This window comes from Haliotis rufescens, unplaced genomic scaffold (assembly GCF_023055435.1).
Source record: "Haliotis rufescens isolate VD_foot unplaced genomic scaffold, xgHalRufe1.0.p SCAF_1, whole genome shotgun sequence".
In the NCBI taxonomy this organism is placed as follows: Eukaryota; Metazoa; Mollusca; class Gastropoda; order Lepetellida; family Haliotidae; genus Haliotis; species Haliotis rufescens.
In genome coordinates this window covers 5,637,541-5,652,011 of record NW_025963779.1, presented here as the reverse complement: position 1 = coordinate 5,652,011, position 14,471 = coordinate 5,637,541, and the positions used below count along the sequence as shown (strand labels likewise).

The 14,471-nt window shown below is 48.4% G+C and overlaps 1 protein-coding gene across 2 annotated transcripts in view; it reads right to left on the bottom strand.

Moving 5' to 3' along the window:
- The window catches only part of LOC124150093 (CST complex subunit CTC1-like), a 47,725-nt gene that overhangs the window by 18,994 nt on the left and 14,260 nt on the right, over positions 1-14,471 (bottom strand). For both annotated transcript variants that reach the window (XM_048398905.1, XM_048398926.1), the window contains exons 8-10: positions 13,427-13,488; positions 13,235-13,334; positions 9,480-9,563 (exon numbers count right to left, since the gene is read on the bottom strand). In XM_048398905.1, the coding sequence (XP_048254862.1) occupies positions 9,480-9,563; positions 13,235-13,334; positions 13,427-13,488 (246 nt within the window). The remainder of the gene's footprint in view (positions 1-9,479; positions 9,564-13,234; positions 13,335-13,426; positions 13,489-14,471) is intronic.

Here is a 14,471-nt window from a genome sequence, read left to right as displayed (position 1 = left end):
GTTGGCAGAGAACTAGAACACAAACATACACATCAGGTGCTGCCAGACTGTTGGCTGAGAACTAGAACACAAACACACACATCAGATGCTGCCAGACTGTTGGCAGAGAACTAGAACACAGACACACACATCAGGTGCTGCCAGACTGTTGGCAGAGAACTAGACGACAGACACACAAATCAGGTGCTGCCAGACTGTTGGTGGAGAACTAGAACACAAACACACGCATCAGGTGCTGCCAGACTGTTGGCGGAGAACTAGAACACAGACACACACATCAGATGCTGCCAGACTGTTGGCAGAGAACTAGAACACAGACACACACATCAGATGCTGCCAGACTGTTGGCAGAGAACTAGAACACAGACACACACATCAGATGCTGCCAGACTGTTGGTGGAGAACTAGAACACAAACACACACATCAGGTGCTGCCAGACTGTTGGCAGAGAACTAGAACACAGACACACACATCAGATGCTGCCAGACTGTTGGAAGAGAACTAGACCACAGACACACACATCAGGTGTTGCCAGACTGTTGGCGGAGAACTAGAACACAAACACACACATCAGGTGCTGCCAGACTGTTGGCAGAGAACTAGAACACAAACACACACATCAGGTGCTGCCAGACTGTTGGCAGAGAACTAGAACACAAACACACACATCAGGTGATGCCAGACTGTTGGCGGAGAACTAGAACACAAACACACACATCAGGTGCTGCCAGACTGTTGGCGGAGAACTAGAACACAGACACACACATCAGGTGCTGCCAGACTGTTGGCGGAGAACTAGAACACAAACACACACATCAGGTGATGCCAGACTGTTGGTGGAGAACTAGAACACAGACACACACATCAGGTGCTGCCAGACTGTTGGCGGAGAACTAGAACACAAACACACACATCAGGGGATGCCAGACTGTTGGAGGAGAACTAGACCACAGACACACACAATCAGGTGCTGCCAGACTGTTGGTGGAGAACTAGAACACAGACACACACATCAGGTGCTGCCAGACTGATGGCGGAGAACTAGAACACAAACACACACATCAGGTGATGCCAGACTGTTGGCGGAGAACTAGAACACAAACACACACATCAGGTGCTGCCAGACTGTTGGTGGAGAACTAGAACACAAACACACACATCAGGTGCTGCCAGACTGTTGGAGGAGAACTAGAACACAGACACACACATCAGATGATGCCAGACTGTTGGTGGAGAACTAGAACACAGACAAACACATCAGGTGCTGCTGGACTGTTGGAAGAGAACTAGAACACAAACACACACATCAGGTGCTGCCAGACTGTTGGAGGAGAACTAGAACACAAACACACACATCAGATGCTGCCAGACTGTTGGAGGAGAACTAGAACACAGACACACACATCAGGTGTTGCCAGACTGTTGGCAGAGAACTAGAACACAAACATACACATCAGGTGCTGCCAGACTGTTGGCTGAGAACTAGAACACAAACACACACATCAGATGCTGCCAGACTGTTGGCAGAGAACTAGAACACAGACACACACATCAGGTGCTGCCAGACTGTTGGCAGAGAACTAGACGACAGACACACAAATCAGGTGCTGCCAGACTGTTGGTGGAGAACTAGAACACAAACACACGCATCAGGTGCTGCCAGACTGTTGGCGGAGAACTAGAACACAGACACACACATCAGATGCTGCCAGACTGTTGGCAGAGAACTAGAACACAGACACACACATCAGATGCTGCCAGACTGTTGGCAGAGAACTAGAACACAGACACACACATCAGATGCTGCCAGACTGTTGGTGGAGAACTAGAACACAAACACACACATCAGGTGCTGCCAGACTGTTGGCAGAGAACTAGAACACAGACACACACATCAGATGCTGCCAGACTGTTGGAAGAGAACTAGACCACAGACACACACATCAGGTGCTGCCAGACTGTTGGCAGAGAACTAGAACACAAACACACACATCAGGTGCTGCCAGACTGTTGGCAGAGAACTAGAACACAAACACACACATCAGGTGCTGCCAGACTGTTGGCAGAGAACTAGAACACAAACACACACATCAGGTGATGCCAGACTGTTGGCGGAGAACTAGAACACAAACACACACATCAGGTGCTGCCAGACTGTTGGAGGAGAACTAGAACACAAACACACACATCAGGTGATGCCAGACTGTTGGCGGAGAACTAGAACACAGACACACACATCAGGTGCTGCCAGACTGTTGGCGGAGAACTAGAACACAAACACACACATCAGGTGATGCCAGACTGTTGGTGGAGAACTAGAACACAGACACACACATCAGGTGCTGCCAGACTGTTGGTGGAGAACTAGAACACAAACACACACATCAGGGGATGCCAGACTGTTGGAGGAGAACTAGACCACAGACACACACAATCAGGTGCTGCCAGACTGTTGGTGGAGAACTAGAACACAGACACACACATCAGGTGCTGCCAGACTGATGGCGGAGAACTAGAACACAAACACACACATCAGGTGATGCCAGACTGTTGGCGGAGAACTAGAACACAAACACACACATCAGGTGCTGCCAGACTGTTGGTGGAGAACTAGAACACAAACACACACATCAGGTGCTGCCAGACTGTTGGTGGAGAACTAGAACACAAACACACACATCAGGTGATGCCAGACTGTTGGCGGAGAACTAGAACACAGACACACACATCAGGTGCTGCCAGACTGTTGGTGGAGAACTAGAACACAAACACACACATCAGGTGCTGCCAGACTGTTGGAGGAGAACTAGAACACAGACACACACATCAGATGATGCCAGACTGTTGGTGGAGAACTAGAACACAAACACACACATCAGATGCTGCCAGACAGTTGGCGGAGAACTAGAACACAAACACACACATCAGATGCTGCCAGACTGTTGGCGGAGAACTAGAACACAAACACACACATCAGGTGCTGCCAGACTGTTGGTGGAGAACTAGAACACAAACACACACATCAGATGCTGCCAGACTGTTGGTGGAGAACTAGAACACAGACACATACATCAGGTGCTGCCAGACTGTTGGCGGAGAACTAGAACACAAACACACACATCAGATGCTGCCAGACTGTTGGTGGAGAACTAGAACACAAACACACACATCAGGTGCTGCCAGACTGTTGGCGGAGAACTAGAACACAGACACACACATCAGATGCTGCCAGACTGTTGGGGGAGAACTAGAACACAGACACACACATCAGGTGCTGCCAGACTGTTGGCGGAGAACTAGAACACAGACACACACATCAGATGCTGCCAGACTGTTGGCGGAGAACTAGAACACAGACACACACATCAGATGCTGCCAGACTGTTGGCAGAGAACTAGAACACAAACACACACATCAGGGGATGCCAGACTGTTGGAGGAGAACTAGACCACAGACACACACAATCAGGTGCTGCCAGACTGTTGGTGGAGAACTAGAACACAGACACACACATCAGGTGCTGCCAGACTGATGGCGGAGAACTAGAACACAAACACACACATCAGGTGATGCCAGACTGTTGGCGGAGAACTAGAACACAAACACACACATCAAGTGCTGCCAGACTGTTGGTGGAGAACTAGAACACAAACACACACATCAGGTGCTGCCAGACTGTTGGAGGAGAACTAGAACACAGACACACACATCAGATGATGCCAGACTGTTGGTGGAGAACTAGAACACAAACACACACATCAGATGCTGCCAGACAGTTGGCGGAGAACTAGAACACAAACACACACATCAGATGCTGCCAGACTGTTGGCGGAGAACTAGAACACAAACACACACATCAGGTGCTGCCAGACTGTTGTCGGAGAACTAGAACACAAACACACACATCAGATGCTGCCAGACTGTTGGTGGAGAACTAGAACACAGACACATACATCAGGTGCTGCCAGACTGTTGGCGGAGAACTAGAACACAAACACACACATCAGATGCTGCCAGACTGTTGGTGGAGAACTAGAACACAAACACACACATCAGGTGCTGCCAGACTGTTGGCGGAGAACTAGAACACAGACACACACATCAGATGCTGCCAGACTGTTGGGGGAGAACTAGAACACAGACACACACATCAGGTGCTGCCAGACTGTTGGCGGAGAACTAGAACACAGACACACACATCAGATGCTGCCAGACTGTTGGCGGAGAACTAGAACACAGACACACACATCAGATGCTGCCAGACTGTTGGCAGAGAACTAGAACACAAACACACACATCAGGTGCTGCCAGACTGTTGGCGGAGAACTAGAACACAAACACACACATCAGGTGCTGCCAGACTGTTGGCAGAGAACTAGAACACAGACACACACATCAGGTGCTGCCAGACTGTTGGCTGAGAACTAGAACACAAACACACACATCAGGTGTTGCCAGACTGTTGGCAGAGAACTAGAACACAAACACACACATCAGATGCTGCCAGACTGTTGGCAGAGAACTAGAACACAGACTAACATCAGATGCTGCCAGACTGTTGGCAGAGAACTAGAACACAGACACACACATCAGATGCTGCCAGACTGTTGGCAGAGAACTAGAACACAAACACACACATCAGATGCTGCCAGACTGTTGGCAGAGAACTAGAACACAGACACACACATCAGGTGCTGCCAGACTGTTGGCAGAGAACTAGAACACAGACACACACATCAGGTGCTGCCAGACTGTTGGCAGAGAACTAGAACACAAACACACACATCAGGTGCTGCCAGACTGTTGGAGGAGAACTAGAACACAAACACACACATCAGATGCTGCCAGACTGTTGGAGGAGAACTAGAACACAGACACACACATCAGGTGTTGCCAGACTGTTGGCAGAGAACTAGAACACAAACATACACATCAGGTGCTGCCAGACTGTTGGCTGAGAACTAGAACACAAACACACACATCAGATGATGCCAGACTGTTGGTGGAGAACTAGAACACAGACAAACACATCAGGTGCTGCTGGACTGTTGGAAGAGAACTAGAACACAAACACACACATCAGGTGCTGCCAGACTGTTGGAGGAGAACTAGAACACAAACACACACATCAGATGCTGCCAGACTGTTGGAGGAGAACTAGAACACAGACACACACATCAGGTGTTGCCAGACTGTTGGCAGAGAACTAGAACACAAACATACACATCAGGTGCTGCCAGACTGTTGGCTGAGAACTAGAACACAAACACACACATCAGATGCTGCCAGACTGTTGGCAGAGAACTAGAACACAGACACACACATCAGGTGCTGCCAGACTGTTGGCAGAGAACTAGACGACAGACACACAAATCAGGTGCTGCCAGACTGTTGGTGGAGAACTAGAACACAAACACACGCATCAGGTGCTGCCAGACTGTTGGCGGAGAACTAGAACACAGACACACACATCAGATGCTGCCAGACTGTTGGCAGAGAACTAGAACACAGACACACACATCAGATGCTGCCAGACTGTTGGCAGAGAACTAGAACACAGACACACACATCAGATGCTGCCAGACTGTTGGTAGAGAACTAGAACACAAACACACACATCAGGTGCTGCCAGACTGTTGGCAGAGAACTAGAACACAGACACACACATCAGATGCTGCCAGACTGTTGGAAGAGAACTAGACCACAGACACACACATCAGGTGCTGCCAGACTGTTGGCGGAGAACTAGAACACAAACACACACATCAGGTGCTGCCAGACTGTTGGCAGAGAACTAGAACACAAACACACACATCAGGTGCTGCCAGACTGTTGGCAGAGAACTAGAACACAAACACACACATCAGGTGATGCCAGACTGTTGGCGGAGAACTAGAACACAAACACACACATCAGGTGCTGCCAGACTGTTGGAGGAGAACTAGAACACAAACACACACATCAGGTGATGCCAGACTGTTGGCGGAGAACTAGAACACAGACACACACATCAGGTGCTGCCAGACTGTTGGCGGAGAACTAGAACACAAACACACACATCAGGTGATGCCAGACTGTTGGTGGAGAACTAGAACACAGACACACACATCAGGTGCTGCCAGACTGTTGGTGGAGAACTAGAACACAAACACACACATCAGGGGATGCCAGACTGTTGGAGGAGAACTAGACCACAGACACACACAATCAGGTGCTGCCAGACTGTTGGTGGAGAACTAGAACACAGACACACACATCAGGTGCTGCCAGACTGATGGCGGAGAACTAGAACACAAACACACACATCAGGTGATGCCAGACTGTTGGCGGAGAACTAGAACACAAACACACACATCAGGTGCTGCCAGACTGTTGGTGGAGAACTAGAACAGAGACACACACATCAGATGCTGCCAGACTGTTGGCAGAGAACTAGAACACAAACACACACATCAGGTGCTGCCAGACTGTTGGCAGAGAACTAGAACACAAACACACACATCAGATGCTGCCAGACTGTTGGTGGAGAACTAGAACACAAACACACACATCAGGTGCTGCCAGACTGTTGGCAGAGAACTAGAACACAAACACACACATCAGGTGCTGCCAGACTGTTGTCGGAGAACTAGAACACAGACACACACATCAGGTGCTGCCAGACTGTTGGCGGAGAACTAGAACACAGACACACACATCAGGTGCTGCCAGACTGTTGGCGGAGAACTAAAACACAGACACACACATCAGGTGCTGCCAGACTGTTGGCGGAGAACTAGAACACAGACACACACATCAGGTGCTGCCAGACTGTTGGCAGAGAACTAGAACACAAACACACACATCAGATGCTGCCAGACTGTTGGCAGAGAACTAGAACACAAACACACACATCAGGTGCTGCCAGACTGTTGGAGGAGAACTAGAACACAAACACACACATCAGATGCTGCCAGACTGTTGGAGGAGAACTAGAACACAAACACACACATCAGGTGCTGCCAGACTGTTGGTGGAGAACTAGAACACAGACACACACATCAGGTGCTGCCAGACTGTTGGTGGAGAACTAGAACACAAACACACACATCAGGTGCTGCCAGACTGTTGGCGGAGAACTAGAACACAAACACACATCAGGTGCTGCCAGACTGTTGGCGGAGAACTAGAACACAGACACACATCAGGTGCTGCCAGACTGTTGGTGGAGAACTAGAACACAGACACACACATCAGATGCTGCCAGACTGTTGGCAGAGAACTAGAACACAGACACACACATCAGGTGCTGCCAGACTGTTGGCAGAGAACTAGAACACAAACACACACATCACATGCTGCCAGACTGTTCGCGGAGAACTAGAACACAAACACACACATCAGGTGCTGCCAGACTGTTGGTGGAGAACTAGAACACAGACACACATCAGGTGCTGCCAGACTGTTGGTGGAGAACTAGAACACAAACACACACATCAGATGCTGCCAGACTGTTGGCGGAGAACTAGAACACAGACTAACATCAGATGCTGCCAGACTGTTGGGGGAGAACTAGAACACAGACACACACATCAGATGCTGCTAGACTGTTGGCGGAGAACTAGAACACAAACACACACATCAGATGCTGCTAGACTGTTGGAGGAGAACTAGAACACAGACACACACATCAGATGCTGCCAGACTGTTGGAGGAGAACTAGAACACTCACACACACATCAGGTGCTGCCAGACTGTTGGCGGAGAACTAGAACACAAACACACACATCAGGTGCTGCCAGACTGTTGGCAGAGAACTAGAACACAAACACACACATCAGATGCTGCCAGACTGTTGGTGGAGAACTAGAACACAGACACACATCAGGTGCTGCCAGACTGTTGGAGGAGAACTAGAAAACAAACACACACATCAGGTGCTGCCAGACTGTTGGGGGAGAACTAGAACACAGACACACACATCAGGTGCTGCCAGATTGTTGGCAGAGAACTAGAACACAAACACACACATCAGATGCTGCCAGACTGTTGGTGGAGAACTAGAACACAAACACACACATCAGGTGCTGCCAGACTGTTGGTGGAGAACTAGAACACAAACACACACATCAGGTGCTGCCAGACTGTTGGAGGAGAACTAGAACACAGACACACACATCAGGTGATGCCAGACTGTTGGCGGAGAACTAGAACACAAACACACACATCAGGTGATGCCAGACTGTTGGCAGAGAACTAGAACACAAACACACACATCAGATGCTGCCAGACTGTTGGCGGAGAACTAGAACACAGACACACATCAGGTGCTGCCAGAGTGTTGGCGGAGAACTAGAACACAAACACACACATCAGATGCTGCCAGACTGTTGGTAGAGAACTAGAACACAAACACACACATCAGATGCTGCCAGACTGTTGGCTGAGAACTAGAACACAAACACACACATCAGATGCTGCCAGACTGTTGGCTGAGAACTAGAACACAAATACACACATCAGATGCCGCCAGACTGTTGGTGGAGAACTAGAACACAGACACACACATCAGATGCTGCCAGACTGTTGGCTGAGAACTAGAACACAAACACACACATCAGGTGCTGTCAGACTGTTGGAGGAGAACTAGAACACAAACACACACATCAGGTGCTGCCAGACAGTTGGCGGAGAACTAGAACACAAACACACACATCAGATGCTGCCAGACTGTTGGCTGAGGACTAGAACACAAACACACACATCAGGTGCTGCCAGACAGTTGGCAGAGAACTAGAACACAAACACACACATCAGGTGATGCCAGACTGTTGGCAGAGAACTAGAACACAGACACACACATCAGGTGCTGCCAGACTGTTGGAGGAGAACTAGAACACAGACACACACATCAGGTGCTGCCAGACTGTTGGCTGAGAACTAGAACACAAACACACACATCAGATGCTGCCAGACTGTTGGCTGAGAACTAGAACACAAATACACACATCAGATGCTGCCAGACTGTTGGTGGAGAACTAGAACACAGACACACACATCAGATGCTGCCAGACTGTTGGCTGAGAACTAGAACACAAACACACACATCAGGTGCTGCCAGACTGTTGGAGGAGAACTAGAACACAAACACACACATCAGGTGCTGCCAGACAGTTGGCGGAGAACTAGAACACAAACACACACATCAGATGCTTCCAGACTGTTGGCTGAGAACTAGAACACAAACACACACATCAGGTGATGCCAGACTGTTGGCAGAGAACTAGAACACAGACACACACATCAGGTGTTGCCAGACTGTTGGCGGAGAACTAGAACACAAACACACACATCAGGTGTTGCCAGACTGTTGGCAGAGAACTAGAACACAAACACACACATCAGGTGTGCCAGACTGTTGGCAGAGAACTAGAACACAGACACACACATCAGATGCTGGAACCTGCTTATAGCTGTCAATCACCTGTGGACCACTCACCTGCTTGTTAGAGGATTGTTCCTTCCCTGCCTCCACAACTCGGATACAGGTGGCCACACAACAGAACAGGCGGATCTTGGGGGCCTGGGTAGAGCATACAACATTGTCAGTCAGATACAGCTGGCCATACAACAGAACAGGCAGATCTTGGGGGTCTTGGGACATCATAAAACATTGTCAGTCAGATACAGCTGGCCATACAACAGAACAGGCAGATCTTGGGGGTCTGGGGACATCATACAACATTGTCAGTCAGATACAGCTGGCCATACAACAGAACAGGCGGATCTTGGGGGCCTGGGTAGAGCATACAACATTGTCAGTCAGATACAGCTGGCCATACAACAGAACAGGCAGATCTTGGGGGTCTGGGGACATCATACAACATTGTCAGTCAGATACAGCTGGCCATACAACAGAACAGGCGGATCTTGGGGGCCTGGGTAGAGCATACAACATTGTCAGTCAGATACAACTGGCCATACAACAGAACAGGCGGATCTTGGGGGTCTTGGGACATCATACAACATTGTCAGTCAGATACAGCTGGCCATACAACAGAACAGGCAGATCTTGGGGGTCTTGGGACATCATACAACATTGTCAGACAGATATAGCTGGCCATACAACAGAACAGGCGGATCTTGGGGGTCTGGGGACATCATACAACATTGTCAGTCAGATACAGCTGGCCATACAACAGAACAGGCGGATCTTGGGGGTCTGGGTTCATCATACAACATTGTCAGTCAGATACAGCTGGCCATACAACAGAACAGGCGGATCTTGGGGGTCTTGGGACATCATACAACATTGTCAGTCAGATACAGCTGGCCATACAACAGAACAGGCAGATCTTGGGGGTCTTGGGACATCATACAACATTGTCAGTCAGATACAGCTGGCCATACAACAGAACAGGCAGATCTTGGGGGTCTTGGGACATCATACAACATTGTCAGACAGATATAGCTGGCCATACAACAGAACAGGCGGATCTTGGGGGCCTGGGTAGAGCATACAACAGTGTCAGTCAGATACAGCTGGCCATACAACAGAACAGGCGGATCTTGGGGGTCTGGGTAGAGCATACAACATTGTCAGTCAGATACAGCTGGCCATACAACAGAACAGGCGGATCTTGGGGGCCTGGGTAGAGCATAAAACATTGTCAGTCAAATACAGCTGGCCATACAACAGAACAGGCAGATCTTGGGGGCCTGGGGACATCATACAACATTGTCAGTCAGATACAGCTGGCCATACAACAGAACAGGCGGATCTTGGGGGTCTTGGGACATCATACAACATTGTCAGTCAGATACAGCTGGCCATACAACAGAACAGGCAGATCTTGGGGGTCTGGGGACATCATACAACATTGTCAGTCAGATACAGCTGGCCATACAACAGAACAGGCGGATCTTGGGGGACTGGGTAGAGCATACAACATTGTCAGTCAGATACAGCTGGCCATACAACAGAACAGGCAGATCTTGGGGGCCTGGGTAGAGCATACAACATTGTCAGTCAGATACAGCTGGCCATACAACAGAACAGGCAGATCTTGGGGGTCTGGGGACATCATACAACATTGTCAGTCAGATACAGCTGGCCATACAACAGAACAGGCGGATCTTGGGGGCCTGGGTAGAGCATACAACATTGTCAGTCAGATACAGCTGGCCATACAACAGAACAGGCAGATCTTGGGGGTCTGGGGACATTATACAACATTGTCAGTCAGATACAGCTGGCCATACAACAGAACAGGCAGATCTTGGGGGCCTGGGTAGAGCATACAACATTGTCAGTCAGATACAGCTGGCCATACAACAGATCAGGCGGATCTTGGGGGTCTGGGTAGAGCATACAACATTGTCAGTCAGATACAGCTGGCCATACAACAGAACAGGCGGATCTTGGGGGTCTGGGTAGAGCATACAACATTGTCAGTCAGATACAGCTGGCCATACAACAGAACAGGCGGATCTTGGGGGTCTGGGGACATCATAAAACATTGTCAGTCAGATACAGCTGGCCATGCAACAGAACAGGCAGATCTTGGGGGTCTGGGGACATCATACAACATTGTCAGTCAGATACAGCTGGCCATACAACAGAACAGGCGGATCTTGGGGGCCTGGGTAGAGCATACAACATTGTCAGTCAGATACAGCTGGCCATACAACAGAACAGGCAGATCTTGGGGGTCTGGGGACATCATACAACATTGTCAGTCAGATACAGCTGGCCATACAACAGAACAGGCAGATCTTGGGGGTCTGGGGACATTATACAACATTGTCAGTCAGATACAGCTGGCCATACAACAGAACAGGCGGATCTTGGGGGCCTGGGTAGAGCATACAACATTGTCAGTCAGATACAGCTGGCCATACAACAGAACAGGCAGATCTTGGGGGTCTGGGGACATCATACAACATTGTCAGTCAGATACAGCTGGCCATACAACAGAACAGGCAGATCTTGGGGGTCTGGGGACATTATACAACATTGTCAGTCAGATACAGCTGGCCATACAACAGAACAGGCAGATCTTGGGGGTCTGGGGACATCATACAACATTGTCAGTCAGATACAGCTGGCCATACAACAGAACAGGCGGATCTTGGGGGCCTGGGTAGAGCATACAACATTGTCAGTCAGATACAGCTGGCCATACAAGAGAACAGGCGGATCTTGGGGGCCTGGGGACATCATACAACATTGTCAGTCAGATACAGCTGGCCATACAACAGAACAGGCGGATCTTGGGGGCCTGGGTAGAGCATACAACATCGTCAGTCAGATACAACTGGCCATACAACAGAACAGGCGGATCTTGGGGGCTTGTGGTTGTACAAGACAGTGACTGGCCAATAAGATATTTAGATTTGATGTGAAGAACACATAGCATGAAATACGGTAAGAAAATAATCATCTCATCTCATTAAGATGTAAGGACACCTGCACAGATCGTCCCGTCAGGTGAACCATGAATGAATGGTCTAATTTCAGGATGAAAGGATTCTTGAGCCAATCAGACGTCAGCAAAGATCAAGCTGCATTTCTTTCCCACCAAATTTCATGCAGGACACAAATATGCCTTTGACGGGGCTCCCTTTTAGATGCAGACACTGCAGAGCTCAGGAATGACAGGGTGGTCAATTTTTACAAAAATATAGCATTATGTACATTTGGGAAAGGTTTTTAGCTCTTTTATGAAGTACAGAAATCAGATATGCTGGTCTGAATGGTTCGTTTATTTGTACAAGGAATCTAGAAGCCTTGATAGCGATTGGCTGATCGGCAATTTCATGTGACTCGACGAGGTGTCCTCAGATCTAACTGTAGAGAGGCGTCATATTGGAGTAAATGATCTGATTTAAATAACATTGAGTGAATGAGTGAGTGAGTCTGGTTTTACTCCGCTTTTAGCATAATCCAGCAACAACACGGTAGGGGGACACCAGAAATGGGGTTCAAACATTGTACCAATGTCGGGAATCAAACCCGGGTCTTCGGCGTGACGTGCTGTAACCACAAGGCTACCAGACCGCCCCTTAATGACATTGAGAAAAATTAGTCTCATAACAAATCTTACAGCACATAGATAGTTATTAAATGTAGTTGTTAATGTAACACCAAAGTATGCCTTTGGTTACACACAGAAATTTACTTAGTCTCCATGGTCACCAGTATATTAATAAGTGATACCCAATGACTGATACCTAATAAAGAATTGGTTTTACCTTTGCAAAGCCTTTCCTGTGAGCATTGTAGACAATGATCTTTGTACCGAGGGTGAGGGCTGTGAACCGATGAGAGGCCGGCACACACGTCACGTACAGGCTAGACAAACAGTGGGTGAGTATAGCTTGCGTCATGAAAACATTTATAACACACAAACTATTACATACAGGTGCTACACTGGAGACACTTACCTGACTCGGTGGTCCAGTTCAAATATCCCCACACTAGACCGGTCACAGCTGGTCACAACTCCCTGGAACACACAACCTTCAACTATACACCAGTTTCACTGGTATCTAACATAGTCTTCAAACCATGGCCAAGTTTCACTGGTATCTAACAGTCTTCAAACCAAGGCCAAGTTTCACTGGTATCTAACATAGTCTTCAAACCAAGGCCAAGTTTCACTGGTATCTAACTAAGACTTCAAACCAAGGCCAAGTTTCACTGGTATCTAACATAGTCTTCAAACCAAGGCCAGGTTTCACTGGTATCTAACATAGTCTTCAAACCAAGGCCAGGTTTCACTGGCATCTAACATCGTCTTCAAACCAAGGCCAAGTTTCACTGGTATCTAACATAGTCTTCAAACCAAGGCCAAGTTTCACTGGTATCTAACATAGTGAACATGGTGAATGCCATGAACAAGGGAACATGGTGAATGCCATGAACTAGAGAACATGGTGAATGCCATGAACAAGGAAACATGGTGAATGCCATGAACAAGGAAACATGGTGAATGCCATGAACAAGGAAACATGGTGAATGCCAAGAACAAGGAAACATGGTGAATGCCATGAACTAGGGAAGATGGTGAATGCCATGAACTAGGGAAGATGGTGAATGCCATGAACTAGGGAAGATGGTGAATGCCATGAACTAGGGAACATGGTGAATGCCATGAACTAGGGAAGATGGTGAATGCCATGAACTAGGGAACATGGTGAATGCCATGAACAAGGAAACATGGTGAATGCCATAAACTGGGGAAGATGGTGAATGCCATGAACAAGGAAACATGGTGAATGCCATGAACAAGGAAACATGGTGAATGCCATGAACAAGGAAACATGGTGAATGCCATGAACTAGGGAAGATGGTGAATGCCATTAACAAGGAAACATGGTGAATGCCATGAACAAGGAAACATGGTGAATGCCATGGACAAGGAAACATGGTGAATGCCATGAACAAGGAAACATGGTGAATGCCATGAACTAGGGAAGATGGTGAATG